A 24,551-nucleotide genomic window follows, 5' to 3' on the forward strand; every position below is an offset into this window, starting at 1 on the left:
GATAAAATAATATTAATTTTATGTTAATATCAATAATCAAAATTAAATAAAATCCGAATACAAATAATCGTAATTAGGCGAGGTGCACCAAACAGTGATATAGGTTGTTCAAACTTATACTTAGAAAACTAAAAGTATTATCCAATTAGATGTGTCAACACTTCCGATATTAATAGTGCTTGACGATTATATTATTATATTAAGTACAGTTGTTATTATTATAACAATAGTCTAGGTCGGATTAGATACAAGAAAAAGTCAAATTGATGAGCAAAAAAAAAATTTACCTAACCTAACCTAACCTTACGGGGAAAAAATTTTACAGGGCTGTCAGATTCCGTTAATTTTTTTTTATCCAAGAACATTTTGCAAGTTACATTATCAAAGCTTGATTTTCAAAACTTAAGGCTATAGAAGATAAATTATGCATTTGAATGATGTTTAATGATTGTTTACTTTTCAAAAGTATTTTTCTAGCACTATTTAAAGTAAAATAAAAATTCGGGCTTTGATCTGAACTAAAAAAAAGTTCTCATCCCTCAAACAAAAATAAATCATCTACATTTGACTATATAAAGAAGGTGTGAGAGTTTTTCCTATAAAGTCATATTTTCTAATATAAATATATAATACACCTTATTATAACCTATATATAACCATCTCAATATAATAGTATCGAGCAGTAAATTAGTGGATAATTATTATAATTATTGAGGTAGCAGCTAAAACATAAAATATAATTTTTAAGGCTAAAATCGATAAAAAAAAAAGTAAAAACTATTCTCAGAACACTCTGTCCCAAGAAAAAGACACCCACTTAGCTATACCTAATGGGTATATATAGAAACAACTAAGTTGCTGACCAAACAAAATATAACGATATTATTGACGCATTTGCTGATTTAAAATAGAAGGAAGGTTAATTTATAAAACAATTTTATACTATATTTATTGACGTATTTTATCAATATAATAGCTTATACTTAGTTTAAGTATATGGTTGCATCCGAATACCGCACACTTCTGATTTCGATTCAAAAAAGTTTGGGTTTATCGGTCATTCTGTAACAAAATACCACAAACTTGTAATGGTTAAAACCTCACACTATTTTTAGTGGTAAAATAAGATAATGAGATACGATAAAATAATCATGTGAACATGTTTTTCAAATCTTTAGTCACCACTCGTTAGTAGTCGGTCTTGTATAAAGTGGTTAAAAAGTGTGTGATTTTTGGAGTTTTTTGCTGAATTTACAAACCCATTTTTATATCTGTATATTTTTTCGGGCGCAATTTACAACCTCCCATATATTGTTGTAATTACAAGGTACTATACTTTTTAAGTCTACATGAGCCCTTGTCAAATTATAAAGGGGCACTTGAAGTAACATTTTAGGCCCAGCAATTGTACTCTGGCCCTCGCATTATGGGAATTTACTATATGGAAATGTAGGTTTCACAATTAGGTATTGTGGGTAAACAATTAACAAATAATAGGATAAATGATGATCAGTGTTTTTTTAAAGATATATTTTATTGGCATTAATAACTGTGACGGTTAACTAAAGTATTCATAAAATAAATAACCTACGATGAATAAACAATTATAATATAGTATTAATAATAATAATAATAATAATAATCATAATAATAATAGTTATAAATTATGGTAATATTTATGTAAAAAACAATATTATAATAAGTAATAACACCCAAGTACCTCAGCGAAGAGCAGTCGTGTAGCACAAGTTAAGTAGGTATATACTATGATCTATATGAGCGTGAAGCGTCATAAAAAGTGTACAGACATTAAAACAACATGTTTGCTCTAATCGGAAAAATATGTATCGGGTATCAAACATATATAAATTAAATTGTTGCCGGATCAATGAAATGTAATTATCTGTAATTGTTGCATAAATAAAAGTAATAATTCTATATTCATTTTATTCACGATGTGCTTTTGACTGAGACACCCGACGTCCACCTTAACACAACTAAAGTAATACGAAAAATAATTGATTGTGAAAAATATTAAATAAGTAAATAAAAAAATGATCATGCCGATGGACGACGTCTAAAATCGTTGACTATCGTGTAAACCGGATGTTGTGTCTATAAAATAGTATATTTTATATTATTATTCAACGCGTGCCACTAAATTGGGCTTTATGTATTCAATTACAATGGAAGCTTCAATTTCGATAGATACGATAACTAAGAAAGAAAAAACAAACGTGATAACGGACATGCGTTAGTTAAATTCAAACTGTGTATTTGTATATTAGAATATTATATTTATTCTTACCTACTACCGAGAAAAAATCTAAGAATAAAAATAAAAATTGCACACTTAAAATTAGAGCCATAGCAAACCGATGGCTTGTGCGATGTTATGTTTTAATTCTAAGAGATAATAAATTAATATAGGTAAAATATATCGACAGTTAAAAACACACACACACACAAAAAAAAAAAATTACATTCGATTAGAAAGGCGAGGAAGGACGATACAGCACAATATTTGGTACATCATAAGTAGGTGGGTACACTGTAGTGACGGGCTCGGTGGAACTCGAATAGGAGGTATATATGATGATGATATTATTATTTCGTCACATTTACCGGTAACGTTTGCGACGTAGACGATCTGATATTTTGGATAAAAATAATACATAATAATAAATTGTTGGCGTAAATCTATATGAATCATATGGATGGACGGATGGATCGTGGATGAAATCGGTGATCAGTGACAGAAGGCTTCATTTTTGAACACGTTTTGACCAGCCGACGAGTACGCGATGCTGCGCAGGCTCCTGGATCGCTCGAACAGCGACGGATCCGTGTAAATCGGTTCGCTCGGGTCTTCGAATCCTTTGCCGCCGCCGCCGCCCACTACCATTGCCGTCGGATTGGCCGATCCAGTTTCCATCGATTCCACGGGAGCTCTGAGGGGAGAGAAAATGAGAAAAAAATGTATAAAAGATTTTAAAAAAACAACGCTATCAGAACGAAACTCGACAGGCACAAAAATGGCGATTTTAAAAATAGAAAACTGTAGACACGTTTTCCTTCTTACGCTTTTATACGGCTTTAGGGGTGTCTTTTTAATTAAAAAAATAAACGATTTGGATGGATGACTTTAGCAATTAAAAACGTGCCGCAGAGTAACTGCCTGATGCACCACATTCGAAAAACTAGTCTCAAATTTATTTACACTTGTTTATTATTTACAAACATGTTGAGTCCAAAATCAATCGCCGTGACCTGCCGAGACACTAACATATTTCTCCTTAATAATATTATAACATGTACAGATAAACCAACCTTATGTTCAGGAACGGTTTGCGTTTTCCAAACGACATGTTTGAGAAGAAACTACGGCCCGAAAAAGACATCCTCCCCGTTGACCCGCTGTTACAGTTGGGCGTGCTGCCCAGACAACTGTTGTTCGCCAATTCATTTTTAGTCGCCAACAGCCAATAACGCCTGTGAGAACAATCGCAAGTGTTACTTGTGAGTTGATAATACTAATTTACACACCACATAGATATATGTTTATATGTGCCTTATCAATGATTTCAAATTCATTTCCCTGGCACATATATTTAAATCCTTACTTTATTTTGGATCCAACAAAATAATACCAGTTTTCCTATTACTTATTACTTAGTTGCCAGCAAAGTATATTACCTACGAGCAGGCGGCATCTGGCCGAAACTTTTAAAGTAGATACCTAAATAGAATGTGCTATGAAATGTTTGTTAGTTAATGATAATATGTTTTAGGGTTTTATAAATGGAGCGTGGGTAGCAAACTCCCCACCGTTTAATTTGGTGTTTTAAGCTAGAAACGGCTTATGTCAGTAACGACCATAGGCTAAATGATAATAAAACAGTTATCGAGATCAGTGTAATAATTCGCTTACTTGTAATATATTCCGGCCGACATCGATACGGTGATCAAGAGTACCAAAAACATGAACAGTGAAAATACCATACTGTAATACTCTCTGCTCGTCAAACAGACACTCTGAGGTGCCGGTTCTGAGGTCAGAAGTTGCTCCAAAGGCATGTCGTATCGACTTTCGTATACCTGAAAAATAGAACCATCGCGTGAACAGTTATTGTGAATAATGGTTATAACGGTTTCTATAAGCTTACCTCGATGACTTGCCGCACTTTCTCTTCTTCACCAGGTGTTGTTTCCGATGATTCTTTTTGTTTTTCTACTGTCGTTTCGTTTTTATCAATACCACCCACATCCCTACGACGTCTACCCAACGACGGTTCCGTTCTCCCGGCGTGCAACGTACAATACGCCTGCAGAGATTACAATAAAGTAGTGAGATCATAAAGGCGATAATAATGTAACTTAAATATAATTACCGGTTGACACCCGTCTCGACATGTCCTGACGGTTGCTTCAAACACCAAGAAATTCGATTCTGGGATTTTAAAAGCATTAAATCTCGCTTCTAGGCCATCACCCTCCCGAGCCTTATCCAGCCCGGGGAATACAAAGTTATCCACGGGACATCTAAGAATAAACATTCGAAACAATTATTTCGTGTTTGTAGGAATATTTTTACAAATAATGTACCTAACTAACTTCGTCGAAATGAAAATTTTTCAAACCAAACAATTTGTGAGACTTACCCGTAACGATCTATTAACTGCACACTTCTACCACTGTACGGATCCCTAGCAATGACGTTGGTGGCAAAAATGTCACTGGCGTAATTATATCCGTCTTGAGCCTCCAGACGGAATGTCAACGGGTCTCCCACAGCAATGGTTTGAGTAGGTCTGCCCTGGAACAGTATCATTAGCCGCACACGCGAACTCAACGAATTCTCCGCCGGTAAGTATTCGATAGGAATCGGGCTTCCAGAACTGTAAGCAAAAATTAATTGTTAAGCACACAAAGTAAACAGCCGATACAATTGCTTGCCTTACATGCAATTGTAAGCCACTTACTTTGCGGTCATGTAGCTCGAAGTGACGACAGCCTCCCCTGGGCCTCGAAATAAACAAGTCAGGTTGTATCGCTTGTCTCGGCTGGTTTGAACGTAATCGCTGAACTGTACCACGACTATGTTTGTCATTGTGTCTCCATACTAACATCAATAATCATAATATGCACCACGTAAGTTTTTTATTGTAAATATGGTTTTTAAAGAATGAGGTGAATAGTAAGGTTGTATTACATTTTAAATCTAAATAAATTTACAGGTATCTATTTCGACTAAAACACACCAAACCCATAGGTAGGTTTATGATTAGATTTTCTATTATTCTTGCTGTCAATAAGTCAGATAAGGTGTATGTTTTTAATGTTACAACTTATAGGACAACATCGACATATGAGATGCAGAAATATTATTGCCAGACTCAATGAATAATAATTATAATTTTAATTGAATTGTAATTGTTTTAATTATGCTCAATATACGACAACTTAAATACAGTAGACATAATTATTTTAGTGCAAGTGCTCACGTCCTCAATAGTTTTTTAGCAAGGTGCAATTTGTTTATAACTAAGTGTAACTAAATTAATTACGATAATATTACCCGTTGAGTTCCACAATCTGGATATCCCTGAGCACCACTAATCCGTAAGACGTTTGCTGTTCCACCATTACCTCTGTAGAAACATCTGTCGTAAAATCCATGAGTGTATATTCGCCCTAAGAATCCTTCCGGCGTTCGAAGCGTAAATTCCATTCCGTCTTCGCTGCACACTTGGGTTACTGGAAAGTGGAAACCGTATAGGAAAAGTAATGAGTATTGTAAACAACGGGAATTTGCTCGAAGAAAATTTGTTGTTTTCTAAAATATGAATATAAAAATACTTACCATCTAAACATTCTTGACTGCTTCTACTACCCATAGCGGATTTTTCGTAAAAATCGTATTCCGGAGCGTTCTCGAAGAATGCTGGATTTCCCATGTCGACAAATCGTGTTTCCTGGTCGCTCAACTCGCAATTTTCTCTCTGCGTTCCGTATGGTGCGGTTCTGTGAATGGAAATAGAAAATTAATCACCTATTTACAGAATTCAATACAAAACTATTTTTTTAATATTCAATATTCCGGTCCAACGGTTTTATTGAAATATATAGTCTGTTTTTCAATTATATTTTGATGCACTGTTATTTATTTATTTATTTTATTTTTTTTGGAAACTTTTGAACTAGTATAATTGGATCAATTTATAGAAGTCATTGAATTCAATAAAAAAAAACCTCGTGGCTTAGGTACCTGTAATTGAATGATCGACAGTTGAAGTCTCTGACCATCGAGCATTCACGTTCACAATGTGATAATGTAGGTGCAGTTATGAAACGCTTAATCAGTCCTCTTGCCATTCGCATTCGCACACCCATCTATTATGTATCGGAAAATATATTAAAATACATTCAATTTAAATTTGTATATATTTTAGAATGTGACCTGTTTAAATCCATCAGATTCGTCACATCTTATGTTGAACGGTCTATTAGCATCGATTCCATTTCCACCAATGCCACCAATGCCACCAATGCCACCAACACCTCCTCCATAATATCCAGGCACAGATGGTATACCTAAAGGAGGTCCAAGAGGTGGTCCTCCAATCGGTGGTAGTCCACCTGGTATAGCCGAAGGCGTGTAGGGTGGTATTGACGATCCAATAACAGCTGGTGTTGATCCAAATCCGTAATTATTGACGCCTATTCCTCCACCTCCTTGTCCTAGAAAAGGAGGTATGTCCGCTCCATGACCTCCAACATGGCCCCAATATCCTCCAGGTGCTTCACTGGGATAAGGTCCAATACTTGAACTTAAACCTCCTCCACCACCTCCGCCTCCTCCGCCTATTCCACTTCCGGCAGTACTGGAATAACCAGGATACGATCCTCCTCCATAAACGCCCCCAAATCCACTTCCTGTTATTATTGTCATAATCATTCATTTAGTTTAACTATTTTAAGCTGTAGCTTGTAATTATAAAACTCACCAATTGGTTTCCCAGGTGTTGGATAAGGTGGTTTACCACTACCCAGGAAATTCGATCCTTGTCCCAAAGGATCAGGTCTTGTGAATGGTGGTGAAGTAGCACCTCCGTCTAGAAATAAATTTTAGTATAATATTGTTTCATGTAAATATACTAAAAATACACGTATGCACGTGAAATACTATTATATATTATTTTAAAATTAGATAATTCTCAACATTCAAGGTATTGTTTGTGATATTGCTGAATATAATTATAAGAGAACTATACAATATACATGTAAAAATTAAGTAATATTTTAATTAATTTTTCAATTCGTAAATTAATTGCACTCACTCATTAAGTTTTCGTAGTAATCGTAATCTGCGTCGTATATCACACGATGCCCATCTCTCTGGTTAAAACGGCTTAGCCGACAAATTCTAAAACGTTCGCTGTAGACGGCTGACCGACATTGGAAGCTCACTTGTCGGAGACATTCGTCCAGACATTCACTCAACGACCGCCCAGTGATTTCCGAATGAAATTCGCCACCGAGTCTGCTGTTTCTGTACCGTTGAAACGCCGTGTCTGGTCTTCGTCCATCGGCGAAAAGGTGTGACGTCAACGTGTTGTCCGAGAACTCATTTCCCTTGGCTGTAAGCAAATCACCACCTGATATTTCGTTAGAGATTTGCGCACACACTTTGGGTAGGTGATAGATTATGAAAAAAGGGGGGTGTCTTAAACAAATCATAAAGACTTACGGTTGTCTAGACAGACTAGATCGTATAGGTCGTGTGTCGGACTACTGCTCACTCTTAGATCATCTTTCTGTGACATCGAATCCTCTTCAAATATAATGCATCGACGAATTTGCTCGTCGTACTCGACTGACCGACAAAAATATCTAAACGAACATAAGACAAGCAATTGTTGTATTTGTTGTTTTTACTTTAAGAGGTAATTAAATATTTTAATTTTTTTTTCACTTTTCAGCTCTTAAACATTGCGCTTGACATTCGATCAACGATAGATTAGCAAATATGTCCACTTCAAAAGGTCCACCCAATCGCTTATTTTCTTCTTTTACAAATATGACCGGTCCATCACAACGTCTTTCAACTGTGAATATACAAATACCACCATACAATGGTTTAATTAATAATATCAAAGACAATATTGCAGTTATAATTTTTATATTATTTGTTAGAAAATTTCGCTTATTACCATTGAGACACGTGTTTTCTAAATAATCAGAACTAGGATCTTCTTCTAACAATTCTGGATGCGATCTTCTGGTGAACCGGCTTAGCCAACAAGTCTTGGAAGCCGAGTCGTAAGTAGCCGATCGACAAACAAACGTGAATTCATTCAAACACTTATCCTCGCAATCTGTCCGATTGGCTGCTATCATTTCCTTGTATTCACTAGGTGGTAACTTAAGTTTCTTTCTAGTGTGTCTTTCAAAAACATAATGTCTGTTTGGACATTCTCTTTCAATTCTACTAGCTGTAAATAAAACGCATAACATCAACTTTGTTGGAATTCATTGGTTCATCCAAGGACCAAAATTGTGTGAAAATGCACACACTTTGTGAAGCATGAAATATTGAGCGAGTAGTAGCATTAATAATCACGAATTATAACATTTTGTATAATATTTAGAATGTATTACAAATGTTAATAAAATTGCATGAAGAACGTAGGTAAGTACTTAGTTTATTATTTTAATAATAAATAGGTATGTATCAAAATAAAGAGATAAATAATTAAAAATATTAAATGGAAATTATTTATATTACAACAATTAGTGAATCACTTCGATTTATATCGATTAATAATTACATTTTTGTTCTTATATTTTGTGTGTACATATCTTCAAAATAATAAAATGCATATTTTTGCATTTATGAAGGAGAAAACGTATATTTCCTTGTTTTTATTACCTCATAATTCCTAGCCCCGATTATAGCACTCAATATAACATGCCGATCCAGTATATGGGACCCATAGCCCATTATCTTCTTGAAGAATAAAAAAAAAATATAATAATAAATAAGAACCATATTTTATTAAATTAATTTAAGTTCTTGTAAAGTATTCGAATAAATGTATTAAAATAAAAGTACTTAAATACATTTTTTCTCTTCAAATACTACTTTAAATAATTTATAACAAAATTATTACAATACATATTCTGAATATTTGTTTTTGTATTTTTTTATTCATTAAAAAATAGATTCGTTCTTAACTCGGAAAATAGTTATTATTTGCGACGAAACCAATTTTTCTAACTATAAGTTATGAACAAAAGTTTTGCTGTTGGAATGAGTTGACCCACTTTAATTTCCAACAATTCTAAAACTGATAAGTATTAGCAGGAAATAAATTTTTACTAATAGTACTCAAATATGAATTCGGAAATCTTTAATACTCTTTTATTCGAATAAGTATTCTAATTACAAAATAAAAGTATTCCTTACAATACTGGTAATTATTGATGATAGTTTATGTTTTCTATTAAAGTATGATAAACAAAATGTTATGGGCATAATATAATGGTAGAAATAAGTTATAACTTACTTTTAAATGTATAGTGTTACAAGACAAAATGAGAAAAATATAAGCCCAATGTGAATATGCGACGGTTACACAACATAAATAAATACATTTTAAACGAACCAACAAAAACAATAATATAATTTATACCCAAACGAATGCAAAAAAGTTTGACCAATAGGTATGTATTTGCAAAGGCTATAAAATAAAATAAAATAAAATATAACTACGATATTGTAAGTAGACATCTTAAATAGACTAAAAAATAATATTTAATATTTCTAAATGTTAACTCTTTCGTCTGCAAAATATGGGCACTATAATATGCAATGGTTAAAAAGTGAAGAGACTTATTGGAAAATAAAAATCATCACGATAGTGTAAAATGATTTAGAAAAAAATATGTAATTTATCATTGAATGGTTTAAAGTAGATTGATGTATCATTATTTATTATGTCATAAAAAATTCTTGTTTGTTCAGCCTATAGAAAATCGTATAATTTGTGCCCTTGATATTGAAATGGTCATAACTTATAACAGGCTTTTTAAAAGTTTTGTGGTGTGTAGTACCTATATAGGAATAAAAGAATTTAACGAATAATAATTCTCTTTAGCAGTGTATACCTATCATCGAACTTTTTTATTCTCTCTTTGTGTCATGAAAGAGTAAATACAGAAATGAGACGATAATAAAATTAATAATTTGTAACGCCTGATATTATGTATTCTGTATTGCGCTTGTAATATTTTTACATTAGCAGCTACAATCGTATAGTTTGTTCTATTGGTATGCTACTATACCCATTAGATGTGTTTCCAAACAATAATTTTATTCAATTCAAATGATCAAACTATGAATCATAATTATTACGGCGGAAAAAAAACTTTACATGCATATTCGAAAATAATGAACCAAATTGAACTTCCCAGCAATTTAAATGGCGATCAGTATCACATGAGGTCATTAACCTCATGTCGATCACATAACGCAACATTATGGTTGGGTGCGCACAGAGTGTTTGACCGGGGGTGATTATTATTGTCCAGAACAAAGATAATTTGTACGTCGATCGAGGCCAATGTAAAAAAATAAAAACCGAACTTTTGGAATACAATAGGATATCACAGGATCCAAATGCATATTATATTATATCATTGCATGTAAACTATTTACGTTCATATTATTATATTAATATGTGTGTGGGAAAACGCGTAGCTTATAATATTTTATTTTAATGATATTATAATGTGTGTATATTATAAAATATGTACTAAATCGACTCTGCGATCAGTTTTCGTTGTTTTGTATGTAAAAGTTAAAAATACACCGTAAGTCTTTGTGCTGATGAAATAGGAAATAATAACAGGCAGGTAATCACCTACGCGGCTACATAGAAAAAAAATAATATCAAAATATTATACTGACAAGTGACAGGACTAAACGGCTAAATAAAATACTCGTAGATGCATTATATTTTAATATATATTGTTAGAGAGCTTAATACTTTAGGAAGGTTAATGGTTTACTCCTACAAACGATGGTAAAATAATCTTAATAATTTCTACAAAACAGTTAAATTCATTTTTAAAAAGATGGAATTTATATAATAAATGTAATAATGTTCTCCAGTTTAAATTGTTATTATAACAATAAAAATCAATTATAACTTTGTAAATACAAGTTTAAATAGCAATCGTATTAAAATAAATCATTGACCAAAAGTACAAACTTGAAAAATATATCTTCGTATATTGAATTTTCAAAATAAAAATATGACCTGTAACCTTGCAGTTAAAATATTTTAAAATGTACTCTTAAAAAGTGAGGGAAAATTGAAAAGTTGCCTAAAAAATACTTCTGCTGGTATTACATTGATTCCTTGAAAGTAATTAAGTGTATTTTACTTAAACTTTTTTTAATATTTAAACCAAGCCCTTCCGTGCTGATAAGTATGTTGGCTTACATTTTGTGGCAAGATAAAATACTTTAAACAATAATGTATGTATTTCATATCATATTTCAAAGTCAACGATTTCAGTTAATTAAATGTGTGTGTGTATTAAAAAATACAGTTTTGAATGAAAAAAATAACAATAAAATGTCAAAACATAATATATTTTGTTTTAAAAATATATTGCTCCTGCTGGTCGGAAATATTTTTATAAAAAATTTAAACATTTAAAAATGATTTGATAAGATGTTTTTATTTTTTAAACACCATAACCTACTGTTATTTAAAAAATAGAACATTTTAACATTGCAGTATGAAAATAATAATAGCTCCATATTGTTCTGTACAATTGTGTGGACATTTATTTTCAGAGGAATAAATATAAACTGTAACAATTGCCTAATATAATATTTATCTAATAAAAGTTGTAACTTGTAAGGCTTTAAATACAAAAAAAAATCTTCAGCTAAAACTGTATGGTTTATACGAATCAAATTACAAAAATCTAACCTATAATGATATTATAGGATATATTAAGACGACGATATGGAATCGATCATCAGCGATAGGTAAGCTTGTACAATATATCTAGCGATTAATTAAAATCGAAAAAAATATACGCATGGACGTGTCTAATTAGCCGGGATAGGTGGCGATTATTCATACATTATAATTATTGTAAAGCTATACGTAGCATCGTCCTCCACTATTGATTTAAGAGCCTTGATTATAAAGTACGTAGACGTGTAGAGTTTAAATTTTTAAAACTGTACTAAATGAATTGTAAAAGCGACGAGTACACAAACCGAGAGAAATATCATAATATTATACTTGGGATTTATTTTCTCATTTCGAGTACAATAATAGGCAAGTGGAATGTGGAAATGAATGGATGACTCAAAACCGAAAGGCCTCTGAACAAAATATTTAATAAGTCGTAGATTAGAATATATATTTATATAGGTAAAGGAGATTAAAATTATCGTGTTGTCGCTGTGTATTAACTGTTGATCGCTTATATTGTTAGGTGTATATTTGTTACAATTTTTGAAAATTTCTGACAAACAAAAATAACTTTACATTTTTATGCGTTTAACTTTTCTTTGTGTTGAATTGTCAACAATTAATTTATAGAAAACTTGTGAAAATGTTTGACATTTATGTGGAAAAAAAATTAATAAACTTTGAATACCTTCCTATTCACACCACACAGTGTATTCCATTCAAAAAAAAAAAAATAATAATAATAAATATATAGCAAAATGGCAATAGCCATTGTTTCGAAAAATGATTATCATCATAGGAATTCACAATAGAAACCCGTTACACCTAAAATGACAGATCTCCATTCTCCATGTTAAACTATGATATATCTTATTTTTTCATAACATATTGAATGGACATGTTATTATATATTTTATGGGCTGTTGAAATTTTAGCCTAAATCAATACTATTTACCAAATCTACAGCAGATCAATTTTATTTTATGACTGGTCGCCCACGACTCGGCGCCATTTTTTCCGATCGTCAATTTCTCTCCAAACTCGTTTCTAATTGTATTGATTCCTTTTATTCACTGAGCATCAGAGTCGCCCCTGAATGTCCAACAAAAACACTGCTCCAGTGTTGAGAATGTTAGTTTTTAAGAGGATCTCGTCCCGTTCCCCGTTTATTTCCTAACATTTGAACTCGTTCCAAATCTAGTTCCTCTAAAAAAGAACTCTTTCCAATTTTCGTTCATTTTTTTTTAAACAATTTGTAAAAAAAAAAATGATGTCTTCGGATAATACTTTGATATTTATAATGCTGGGCAAAAACAACGGTCAATGAGTTAGATATAAGTAAATTAAAAATACCTACTTACGTATTAACGCGTAAGAACAAAGAAAACTATTTACAGTTTAAAATATTATGCTTTTAATATTGAAATGAACTTTGATCTTCAACAAATAGAATTTATTAGTTTATTTTTTAAAGGAATAAGTTCCAAGCTTCGTTCCCACAAAAATAACTCGTTTCAGGAATCCGTTCATTCTCAACACTGCACTGCTCTTTTTCATATTCTCCGATATCGCACTAGCTAACTTATGCCCTTGTCCATTGATCGAGGTTTGTCTATAAGATTTCTCTAAAAATACCTAAGAATAATTTGATCGAAAATAATGAAAGACACTTTTGAATATATAATACATATACGTTTATACATTATGTATGACTAATGGTTTACGATAAGCATTAAGTCACTCCCTATTTATCATGTTGTAATTTATATTTTATTAACAATATTACCGTATTTGACTGAATATTTATTTGTCTTTAGACCCCACTAATTGTGTTAGGTATTACCAATAGCATAATAAAATGTCTGAAAAGTATACTGTGTCACTATAGGCAAGCCGTTGGACAGGTGGTTTTATATTGTTTTAAATCAATGTTGTTCTCCCTCGTCAAACTTTCGTCCGACCACTGTCGATTGTGTATTTTTATTATTGTTTAATACCGTAGATGTATCGTCGTGTTAATTTTTTTAATGTTTACAACAAAAAAAGTCATGTCCTAACATTATTAAATAAATATTATAATATCCAGATTGATCGGTCATACGTAATTCGATAAGTCCTGCGACTACCGAACTCACATTTTAGAGTTGTGGCACTTATGTGCGAGACACCGCTTAACGATGAATAAAATTAGAAATTATTTTCTATTAAGATCATTTTCTAAAAATAGAATACAATTTAACACCACGCTGAGAATCCATGTACTTACATGACAGACAGACTTCGGTGTAGTGTACGCTGTTGGGCACCAGTACCAGCACGCCGATGCCTTCGGGGTGAGCCTGTTCCCTTGTCAAATAGCACGTGGACTCTTCGTACTCGACAGTGCCACTGAACGACGCGATCCTGCTGCCCGGCTGGAAGTCGAACGACGTACAAGTCCTTACCAGGTTGTTAGTAGCCGTGCGGTCGCGGAGGCACAGCTCTTGGCACTTTTCCAGTACCCGGAATGGCGGAGCTGTGTCGCGTACCTACACAACATTAATGTATACGTTTATTAAGTCCATGGAAAATACGTGTCACGGCGTGTTGATGGCCCGAGTTTAGAATAGGTATCGGCTTTCCCTTACACGCCAACTTGATCGAGATTCCTCGAGCAAGGAGAGTTAGGACTTGTAACCTTTTATTCTAACAGAATTATGTTTGGTTAATTTTTTTAGTCGTTTTCTCATTGCTTGGTTAATTTAGAAATCATCATAAGATTTCAACGATAAAGTTATGAAAAATATCTTTTATTAAGATCTTTTCTCTGCGATATCCACGAATATTTAATTCGTGCAGGTCAAAAAAACCCTGTGGAGCTGTAGTAAGTCTTGGGATTGGTCACCTGAAGTGCAAAAAAGCGTTATAGGTATCGGATAATCCAAATTCCCGGGTTTAATGTACTAAAAATGAGCCGTGAAATTTAGCTATAAAATTTTTTAAATCTTAGAGACCATATTTGGTAAGTTTTTGCTATGTCGACACACAGAAATTGTAAATATTTTTTTACACCATTTACATACTAAAAACTAATTATATGTGACTTAAATAACCATTGCAAATTACGATTAAAGACATTATCGTTTTTAAGTAGGTATATGAATATCATATCTGTTGAAATTTGTTGTAAAACTTATAACAATTACAATAATTTCAATCTGGTTGTGGTCGTTACCGTTGTAAATTATTACCGACACTATTATATTAAATATATACCTAAGACCTAACAAACTATCTCTGTCGTACAATAGTTTGAGAGTGAAATTTTAGAATGTTTTTCAAGTTGTCCAGCGGTAATAATACTACACTTGTAAAATTATTTAACGCTGGCCAATTCAATGTAATAAATAGAAAATGTTACTTTTTATCCAAAAATAAATCCATTGTACACTGAACATATTTTATTCCAATGAATAACGGTTTAAAAATACTTAAAACATGTTTACAAATATATATTATTATGTGACTTGAGTATTTTAAAAGGTTCCAGAGCTTCAATATAAAATATAAATTATTGTAACTATTCCTGAATAATTTGTTTTTATTTTTGAATTTTTCATGTAAATATTTTGGTAATAAACGTTATATAATATTATATAAAAAAAAAATTATGAATTAAAAATACTTTGTAGGTAGATCCAATAACTAATTATTATTATTTATGATCTAAAATCTTGTAGGTATGTACGAATTGCGAGCATCTTGAAAAATGCAATAATTTGACAGACAATTTGCAAGTGAACAATGAAGATCCCAAATAATGTACATAATATAATATTAATATCTTATTCCAATATGAGATTATTAGAAACTTTGTACCTGGTCAAACGAAAGTTTTAAAAACGAACGGCGTAAATGGTTTTTGATAATTGGTTATTTGACACTAATACTTTCAACCGTTTTAAAAATCTGTGTATTGATGAATATCTTGGTATCGAAAAAAATCGAATTTTCTAAGGAGCGATCGATAGCCAAAATCAAAGTGGAACCTTTCCGTGTCAAGCCAACACAGCCGATGTGGCGAATAGTGAATTCACTAAAAAATATATACTCACCACGTCGTCGTCGAATCCTTGTAGCTGTTGGTCTGGCAGTCTTTCGTAAACGATTCGGCCGATGCCTTGGTTGCACGTTGTTTGTGCTGGAAAAAACCGAATCATCGAGTATATTACAATGTTGTCAGCTACACATTATTATTATGGCCGCCTTAGTTTATAGAAAAACGGATTTTTCCGTGATTTTTTGTTGGTGCGCCCCAAAATCGAATAAAACACGGAACCGCGAGTCTGTACTAAACAGCGGTCATACATCATTGGCGTAATAATGTTTATTGTCATAATTACCGGCGGAGTATGCAGCTGAAAACACCGCTAAACTCGCCAAGTACGACACGCAATGAATTTGTTTCATTTTGCCTATGATGGTGGTCGGTAAAGGTGTGGTTATTAGCCTAGGTCTGCAGGTCGTATGCAGGTCCGTACGGAAATCAAAACTAATCTAAAACACTCGTAGACCTTCGACGGATGACTATTATTTGTAACGATGAAAAATATATCGGTTGAAAAAATTATGGACTGCAGGACGAGCATTGACGATTCAGGAACATAATATCTTATAATAACGAAATTGTAATGAAATGATGCACTTTAATAATAATATATTAACTGAGAATTGATCTAAAAACGGTAAATAATGTTTTCATTGTCGCGGTGTGACGAGAACTAGTTATGGTTTGGTATATTATGTTTAGCCTTTCCGTCCACTATACGAATATCCAATAGCATGTAGAGAGAAATAAATGCAAATCATACGTGTCAGTTATGGTGTGGGTTTCAATGGGTAGGGGATTATTAATTTGTGTCAAGTACAATTTACCAATTAAACTATCGATACATGAGTATTTTAAAACTAATGATAAATCGTGATTGTCATTATTACTGAAACTGTAAATAATTTTAATGCAATAGAATATAATTATTCTCTGTGGTCATCAACAGTTTTTGCTTGTTATTTTTTTAACAAACGCAATTATCATCAAGTTATCAACATAGGTATTTATCTACTGACAAATTTACAAAAACGACAAAGTGCCAGGAAATTATGTTTAATATTAATCTAACAATATTGTGTAATAAAATAATAACGAACAACATAATATTGCGCAACACAAATGACGATAGAGAGCTAACTAAAATTTTTTCTCTGTCGATCATTTTATGAACGTTAAATTAATTAAATTAAAAACTACAATATACAAATAAACGACAACGTTTCATGAAGTATGTAAGCGTGGAAATACGATATGCTGCATTCTACGTTTTGTAAGACTATTCAAAATGTCTTATAAATAATATTGTTTCGATGATTTTACTTAAAGACATTCATATAATGTTCGTAAACCTAAGGAATGCTAATTACTGCGGTTCCGTGAGTTCTACAATATACCTACATAATATATTATTTTACAGTCGTTTTGATTTTTTAAAACGGCGTATCGCATAGGCAAAAGTGATACGCGAAGGACCACGACGACCGTGGTCGTTAGTGATCTATAGTAATAATATTGCTCGGCAATTATTATTGCACTGTCTCAAAATTTTTGCTCCTATAATATTGCACAAAAGTTATTTAACTAAGTTAATTTTTTTTTTTGGGCTAGGTCAATGGTGGAGACGAGGGGAAACGTCTGCGTGCAGAGGTTGGTAAACCCAGCGGTAACAGGACCGGAAACAAGGAAAACTCGCCGTGACTTCCTGCGCAGCAGACCGCCGGTCAACGTTCGATTGTTGTTTGACACAGTTTGCCGGGCCCATTAGCGTTGGTAGAAATAAAAAAAAGCACAATGCCCGAAATCCGTTACTGTGCACAAAAGTCCACCATAACCGTGTGTTAATCCGGTTACTCGCAGTAATAATGTGTCGCAATAATAATGCGATCACGTACAATATTGTGCGCAGTGCTCGGACTTGGCGACTGCAAAACAATTATAACGACGTGAAAGACAGCGGAACGGAATTTCAGATCGTCCGAGGACCATTGGACCGAAGGTTTTGAGGACCGGACGAGAATACGAAACGACGACGTGGACGTGGATTTTTTTTCCCCCGATAATATATACGTCAAACACCGTCAAATGTATATTATACGAATCAAAACCGATCAAAATGTGATAGTTCATCGTTTATATTTTAAGCGCTGTACACACACTATGAGTGCAGGTCCCTCTTAGATTTCACTGAAATAAAAAATTGTTTTAGACTTCGGTCCGAGCCATCGAAGTACCCCTGCAGTACCTTCCTGACATCATTAGTAAACCACGAGCCGAGGCAAAGGCGAAAAAAACCTTATTCGTCGGTATATTTATTCGCTCGAAATCATTATTATTATTATTATTATTATTATTATAATTATCATCATCATCATCATCATCGTCGTCGTCGTCGTTGCAATAATAGTATAAGTTTCGTAGACGTCTTATGACGATCAACCAAATGTACATATAATTATAACCAACGATTTGTATACCGAGGTGTTATCCTTCACAGAATCGGCCGTCTTAAGACAATGTATATTTTATACTTTTGTATATTATTTTTTACTTTTTTACCACGGTTTTGTCAAACTTCGATTGTCATATCATTTGATTAATAAATGTTTTCGCACGACATTGGAGTAGATAATGCCGCCACATTGCCTCAGACAATCGTTTTCTGATGCTGTCATTGAATTTACATTATTTGAAACAAAAGTTCATAAATTGTGTTTACGAACTCACGAACAAGAATGATTATAAATTACTAGTTAGTATATTATTATTGGTCACCTTTACCAGAACTAGATGAACAAACCTAAAAAATATTTTTAATCTGGTTACATACCTAAAACCAATATTTAAATAGGTACTACCTCAATAATAACCCATTTTTTTTTATATAAAAATAATGTCTTATTTGTACCTAATAATTCACGACATCTTGAACCTGTATTATAAAAATAATATACTTTAATTGTTACTTTTTTTTTTATTTTCATTATTAACTCCACGAAGTTATTTGTTCGGTTTGTACGTCTTGGAGGCACTGTAGGTATATACCACAAGAAACAGGCTCATTGAGTTGTTCCTCATTTTCGGAGGATCAGTGTGAACGATTACGTGAGGTTATTCGATTGTCGATAAATAGCAAGACGCGATAAATAGGGAATTCGTGCGACGAACCGCCGTTCCCAAGTACCCAGATTTTCCTCAGATGTGTTCTGCAAATAAAATGCGAAATGGGTTTTCACTCCCTATCGATGTCTACAGGTAAGTTTGAACCTAAGTTTATTCCGCAGTGAACTTGTGCGGAGCACAATCATGCCTGTAGCTAGCTATTTAATGTTTTTTTGTGATGTAGAAAAAACGCCATTTCGATTGACACAATTAATTCGTGTAAAAATAGGAACACACACACACAATGTACGCACACCAGTCATATATTATTACGTGAAGCGCTTATTATAATAATTCGGTCCTTTAACACTTGTTTTCGCTATTGGGAATCACTCATGCAATAACTCGGATCTATCCGACAAAAGAGTGCAACGAACCGCGCGTGGTGTTATCGCGACGATCTCTATACGGTGCCCCGGCGGGACGTTCTCAAAGTCGGCACCGATTCACGATAAAATAATATTATATAATATCATCAGAAATCAGAATACGTACGGGGACACGGAGCTTGAAATTTGAATAATTTCCACAATAATATAGTCGCAACGCTCTATTATTATTGACTATTATTATCGTGGCGTATAAAATCACGTATTATTCAACGGACAATAATTCAAGATATGTAATATCGATGACCAACCAGTTTGTTTTATTTTATTCGCCATTCGCTGAAAACGAATTTCGGTCGCTATTAATGTTATTATTTCGCCCCTCAATAATAATACGTCACTGCAGACGGCACACAGATTTTTGTGAATTTTTCACCGAATAATTTTAAAGCAGTTTGCCATTTTTCTAAACACGATAATATGATTTTGAAAATATTTTCACTCCATCTGGGCGACTTATAGACTTTTGAAATTGTATGCTTTATGTTTGATTACATTTTGATTGTGAGAGAAGACGAGTGCCAATAACTATCAAAAAAGATTCTCATTGTTTTCCTCATATTTTTTTTTTACAACCGTTTAAAATTAGGAAATTCATAAAATGATTAACACCTGAGACTTGAAAATTAAATACAACACTAAACGACTTTTTTTATTAATGAAATTGATAGTTTAAAGACCTGCTTTAAATTTGAGCGATATAGTATATTCATGTGTAAAATAATAATAATTATTATTTTGTTGTAGTATAATATTATAATTTTGTAATCCAAAAAATATTAATAATTGGAGAAACTTGAAACATTCCACTTATGTTTAAATTAAATTTGTCCGTGCACAATGACATATTCAAATATTTAGATTGATTTTAAACTATTAAAGCCTAAAAAGCAATTGATATTTTTGAATTTTTCTTAATTTTTTTTCTCTATAAATGTCGACAAAAATATCTATGTTACAAAGCTGGAAACTTAAAAACAATATAAATGAGTTGCACTCAAAGCAGTTTAAAAATATTTATATAAAATACAAAAATGTTTTATTAAATATTTATATTTTTTTTATTTATACTACATTGGTAATAGTTTTTTTTATACACAATTTTAAAGATGAAATTTTGCCGAAAGTTTGTAAATCATTTTTTTGTTTTTATGTACATATTTCTGATACAAACTTTCACGAAATTTGATGACTAAACTTCGTAATTTAAATAACATTGTTAGCAGCGATTTCAAGTTATAACCATTTTGTACATTACTATAATTCTCGACTAACCACATTTAATTTTACATCGTTATGTTAATATGTTATTTTTTTTTTGGCAAAAATTCGTTCAACCGATCTAAATAGTTGATATTTATTGAAAAACAAATTAATTTCAACAATATCAATACGTATTGCATAAAATATCCTTAGAAAATATTTACACTAATAGAATGTACGGAATCGTTTTTTGCGTGCAATAATTATTTTTCGTTGAATTCAAATTTAACACAGCCATCTTTACACTTACAGAAGATCGACTTCCACATTTTTTTTATGACTTGTAAAGATCTTGTACCTAGCCCGTTATCTCGTTTTTCATTTTTAGACCCGCTCTCGTGCCTCTTTTGATATATCGGCACATGACATTCCATATTAATCGTGCCAATATAGAGTGTTTACATTGTATTAATGTGCCTCGCGTTTTGGTTGTGAGATCGTCCAGTTCAGTAGATTGAATATAGTTCTACTGATAGCTAGAAAACAAGTTCGAAAGCGATAATGTTTTAACTAGACACAACTATATAAGTATCAGCGTTACGATTTTGTACCCAAAAAACATACCGCTGAAGTCCAGGTTTGTGTGATGCCCGTTTTTCCGCCAGATCCAAATGTTTAAAAATTTGAGATAATCAAACGCCTTAATTGATTTCTTTATATGTATTTATATAGTATTAAATAATGTAGTTAATGTATTGTCTACCATTACTTAACTAACATCATATCATTATTTTATGTCTTTTGGAATTATAAGTACCTATAAGACGCAATTATAGACTTTAGGGTTATGCAAGACTTATTGTGTAGATATATTTAATTTTTCATACTGCAAAAATAACGTATGAAAGTCCTTCACGGCGACCAAACGGAATTAAATTTAAATTGTTACGCTATTTTATAACATTGATATTAGACGATAATAAATATTATGATATGCGGGATCGTGGGATTTACAATGAAATTCGTGGCTTCAATAATATTATCAATATATTATAATAGCCATCATATTGTATTAAAATATACGAATTATTTGTATTATTAACATACGGACGAAAAAGTAAAACCATTATTATTCGCCTTCTTTATACTGCGATTCTTATAAATGTGAAAAAAAATCAATACAATATTATAGAATGATAGGTTAGAACTAAACTCATATATTTAAAATTCTATGAATATAATTAAATAACTCGATAGTAGTGAAGTGAAATTTAAAGCTATTTAAATTTTGATTATTTTAACATGAGACATGTTTTTGAAAATATTTTTCTACGCGGTTTCTAGACGATACAAAACAACGTTTTTGTTAAAACATTATATTTTTTAATATATTTTTTTTTATTTTTTTAAAAAAGTACAAAATGGTTTTAATTTCATCAAAATTTAAGAACTAGAAAAAATGTTGAAGGTAAAAATATTAGTATAATATATTTTTTTTTGATTACTATAAAACATGAACAATATATTTTTTCAAAAATATTTATACTTCTTAAATAATATAAGGATAGCCTAGTACCTATACTAAATTCATGAAATAAATTATAATGTTGTTTCAAACTAATTAAAATAATATTTTCATCAGACGATGAATAAAAAATTAGTTTTTTAATCACGATTATAGACTTATAAGTAATAGTTCATTAAATATGTGTTAAACTCAAGAAATGGGCAAAAACTTTTTCAAAACAAAATTGTGTAATCTCAGATATTATAAATTCAAGTGTTATAAGTTATAACACGTATTATAATTCAAATTCATAAAATGTCAAACACAGTGATATTGTTGCCTTTTTGCAACCAAATTGACAGCCAATAAAAAAAACTTTTTTTTAATGACAACTTAATGAAATTAATGATTTACAATTCCAGCAGAAAGAATGACCAAAGTCGAGTGAACATTAACTCGTTTATACGTATTGTGTCAAGGACCACGTTACATCCTAAATTGCATTTTTTTTCCTGTTACTGGTTCACTTAACCCACTGTCGTGGCTAGTCCAGTAGAAAATCGAACTGGCATGCGTCAAAATGAACAGTTGTTGTATGCATTTAAAAAATATATATTGTCACAGATACGGAGGTGGTGCGAGGTACGCGTCATTCCGTCAAATCTTTCACCCAAACGCGTCAATTATTGTGGAATCACAGAGAAATTAATAATTACAATGATTAAAACGCAGTGAGTATATCTACGCCTACACAAGCCATATAAAATCGTCTAATGAGTATATGAGTACGATTTTGAACGTTTTTTTGTTCTATTCGAACTCCACGGATCGTTTGGCGATTTAATTACAGGGCCATTGGACCCTGAGTTTGCATTGTGTGCGCAACCACTGTGACTGCGCCGACCGGAAGGTGTAATTACTATTGTTAGCCACAGCCCCCCCGAATCCAGCGCGTATATTCCGCGAAATTGTGATGGATACTTCGGGTGGTTTCCGAGGGAGAGGGTGGAACCAGACTTAAAAAACATTCGAGTTAACGAGTTTTTGACCACACTGTACAACTGTACCCGAGTTTTATGCCCCAGTAAATGTCGCGTACGACAATTATACAGTGATATCGGCGATTTAGATGCTCAAAACGAAATCTGTTCCCGTAATAAATCTAATTCTATAATATCTATAAAAAAATTTACTGAATTGAGTACAAACGTGCAGGCATACTTTGATAAAGCAGATTTTTTTTAGCAAACTGTAGTAATTTATTAAACCGTGTTTGCAGCGCTATACGACGCGAGTGCGAAAAAAAATATTAATAATCTTAGGTATCTATTTAATAATAATTTATAATACTAACTATCGTAAATCGTAATATTAATGATATGATAAACGAGTACAAAATATTATTTTATAACATACCGTTTGTTAACATTTTTAAAACAGTGAGAACCGTGATAGCTTGAACCATATTTGGTAAATGATTTGTTGATGTCATTTTCGTGTAAATCACAAATTGAAAAGTGCTAGCACATGTTCCGAGTGTCCGACACTACGAACAACAAGTGTTTGACGGCTTGTCCGTGCTGCTGCTGGTGATGATGACTGGTCGCGGCAGAGGTGTGATCGAATGAATAAGATACGTGAAGGGAGGTAGAAAAAAAAATCGAAAACTATATCGACCGTTGTGGAGAACGAATTAATAACAAATCGACAGTGTAAAACTATATTATTTTTCTGTGCGGGAGACACGCGCGGCGTATTATTTTATATGCTGCGGGTGGGTCGGGTGTCGGACGACTGGAAAACACAACCGATCGGATCGACGGCGCGGAGCTAAAAGATCGGCGGACGCTGTGAACTGTACGGGAGCCCGGGATGTCCACGGGTGAATATCCACTGTCCTTGGGCCGACGTCCATGCACGAATCCGGAAGTGCGCGCGACTATTGTGTCCGGGAGATCCGACTTCCGGGAAAATAGCGCCGCGCCGGCTCCGCGAGGTGTGAACTCCCGCGCGCGAGTGTGTGTGCATGTTCGTGTGTGTGTGTGTGTGTGTGTGTGTGTGTGTGTGTGGTTTTCTGTACTATGAATCCTGCGCGGGGGGGGGCTGGAGGGGGCGATATCGTGAGTTCGTCGAACCGATTCACGAATTTCAATCGCTGTCCAGAACATATGTACCAATTATATATATATGATACATATTAT

The 24,551-nt window shown here is 32.6% G+C and overlaps 1 protein-coding gene across 2 annotated transcripts; it reads right to left on the minus strand.

The window, feature by feature from the left end:
- Positions 1–1,958: 1,958 nt before the first annotated feature.
- LOC111036724 lies at positions 1,959–24,210 on the minus strand. 2 transcript variants are annotated; one of them, XM_022318859.1, is made up of 19 exons: positions 23,767–24,210; positions 16,097–16,182; positions 14,269–14,530; positions 8,214–8,495; positions 7,976–8,108; positions 7,751–7,893; positions 7,341–7,640; positions 7,008–7,115; positions 6,461–6,936; positions 6,269–6,393; positions 5,864–6,024; positions 5,579–5,757; positions 4,983–5,122; positions 4,662–4,898; positions 4,392–4,542; positions 4,167–4,325; positions 3,932–4,098; positions 3,331–3,492; positions 1,959–2,951 (listed from the first exon to the last, which is right to left on the minus strand). In XM_022318859.1, the coding sequence occupies exons 1-19, from the start codon at positions 23,840–23,842 to the stop codon at positions 2,750–2,752; spliced, it is 3,549 nt and encodes a 1,182-aa protein (XP_022174551.1). In that variant the 5' UTR covers positions 23,843–24,210; the 3' UTR covers positions 1,959–2,749. The 2 variants fall into 2 exon arrangements, with proteins under 2 accessions (XP_022174551.1, XP_022174550.1); XM_022318858.1 differs by having other exon boundaries at positions 7,341–7,658; positions 23,767–23,842.
- Between the last annotated feature and the right edge of the window lie 341 nt (positions 24,211–24,551).

This window comes from Myzus persicae, unplaced genomic scaffold (genome assembly GCF_001856785.1).
Source record: "Myzus persicae strain clone G006 unplaced genomic scaffold, MPER_G0061.0, whole genome shotgun sequence".
Classification (NCBI taxonomy): Eukaryota; Metazoa; Arthropoda; class Insecta; order Hemiptera; family Aphididae; genus Myzus; species Myzus persicae.

Excerpts from the sequence above, each read along its gene's own strand:
- LOC111036724 (XM_022318858.1), bottom strand. The coding sequence starts at position 23,842 with ATGACATCAACAAATCATTTACCAAATATGGTTCAAGCTATCACGGTT. Across the intron at positions 8,496-14,268 it reads CACCGAAGTCTGTCTGTCAT|CTAGTAGAATTGAAAGAGAA; the intron begins GTAAGTACATGG and ends TTTTATTTACAG. Across the intron at positions 4,326-4,391 it reads GTCGAGACGGGTGTCAACCG|GCGTATTGTACGTTGCACGC; the intron begins GTAATTATATTT and ends TAATCTCTGCAG.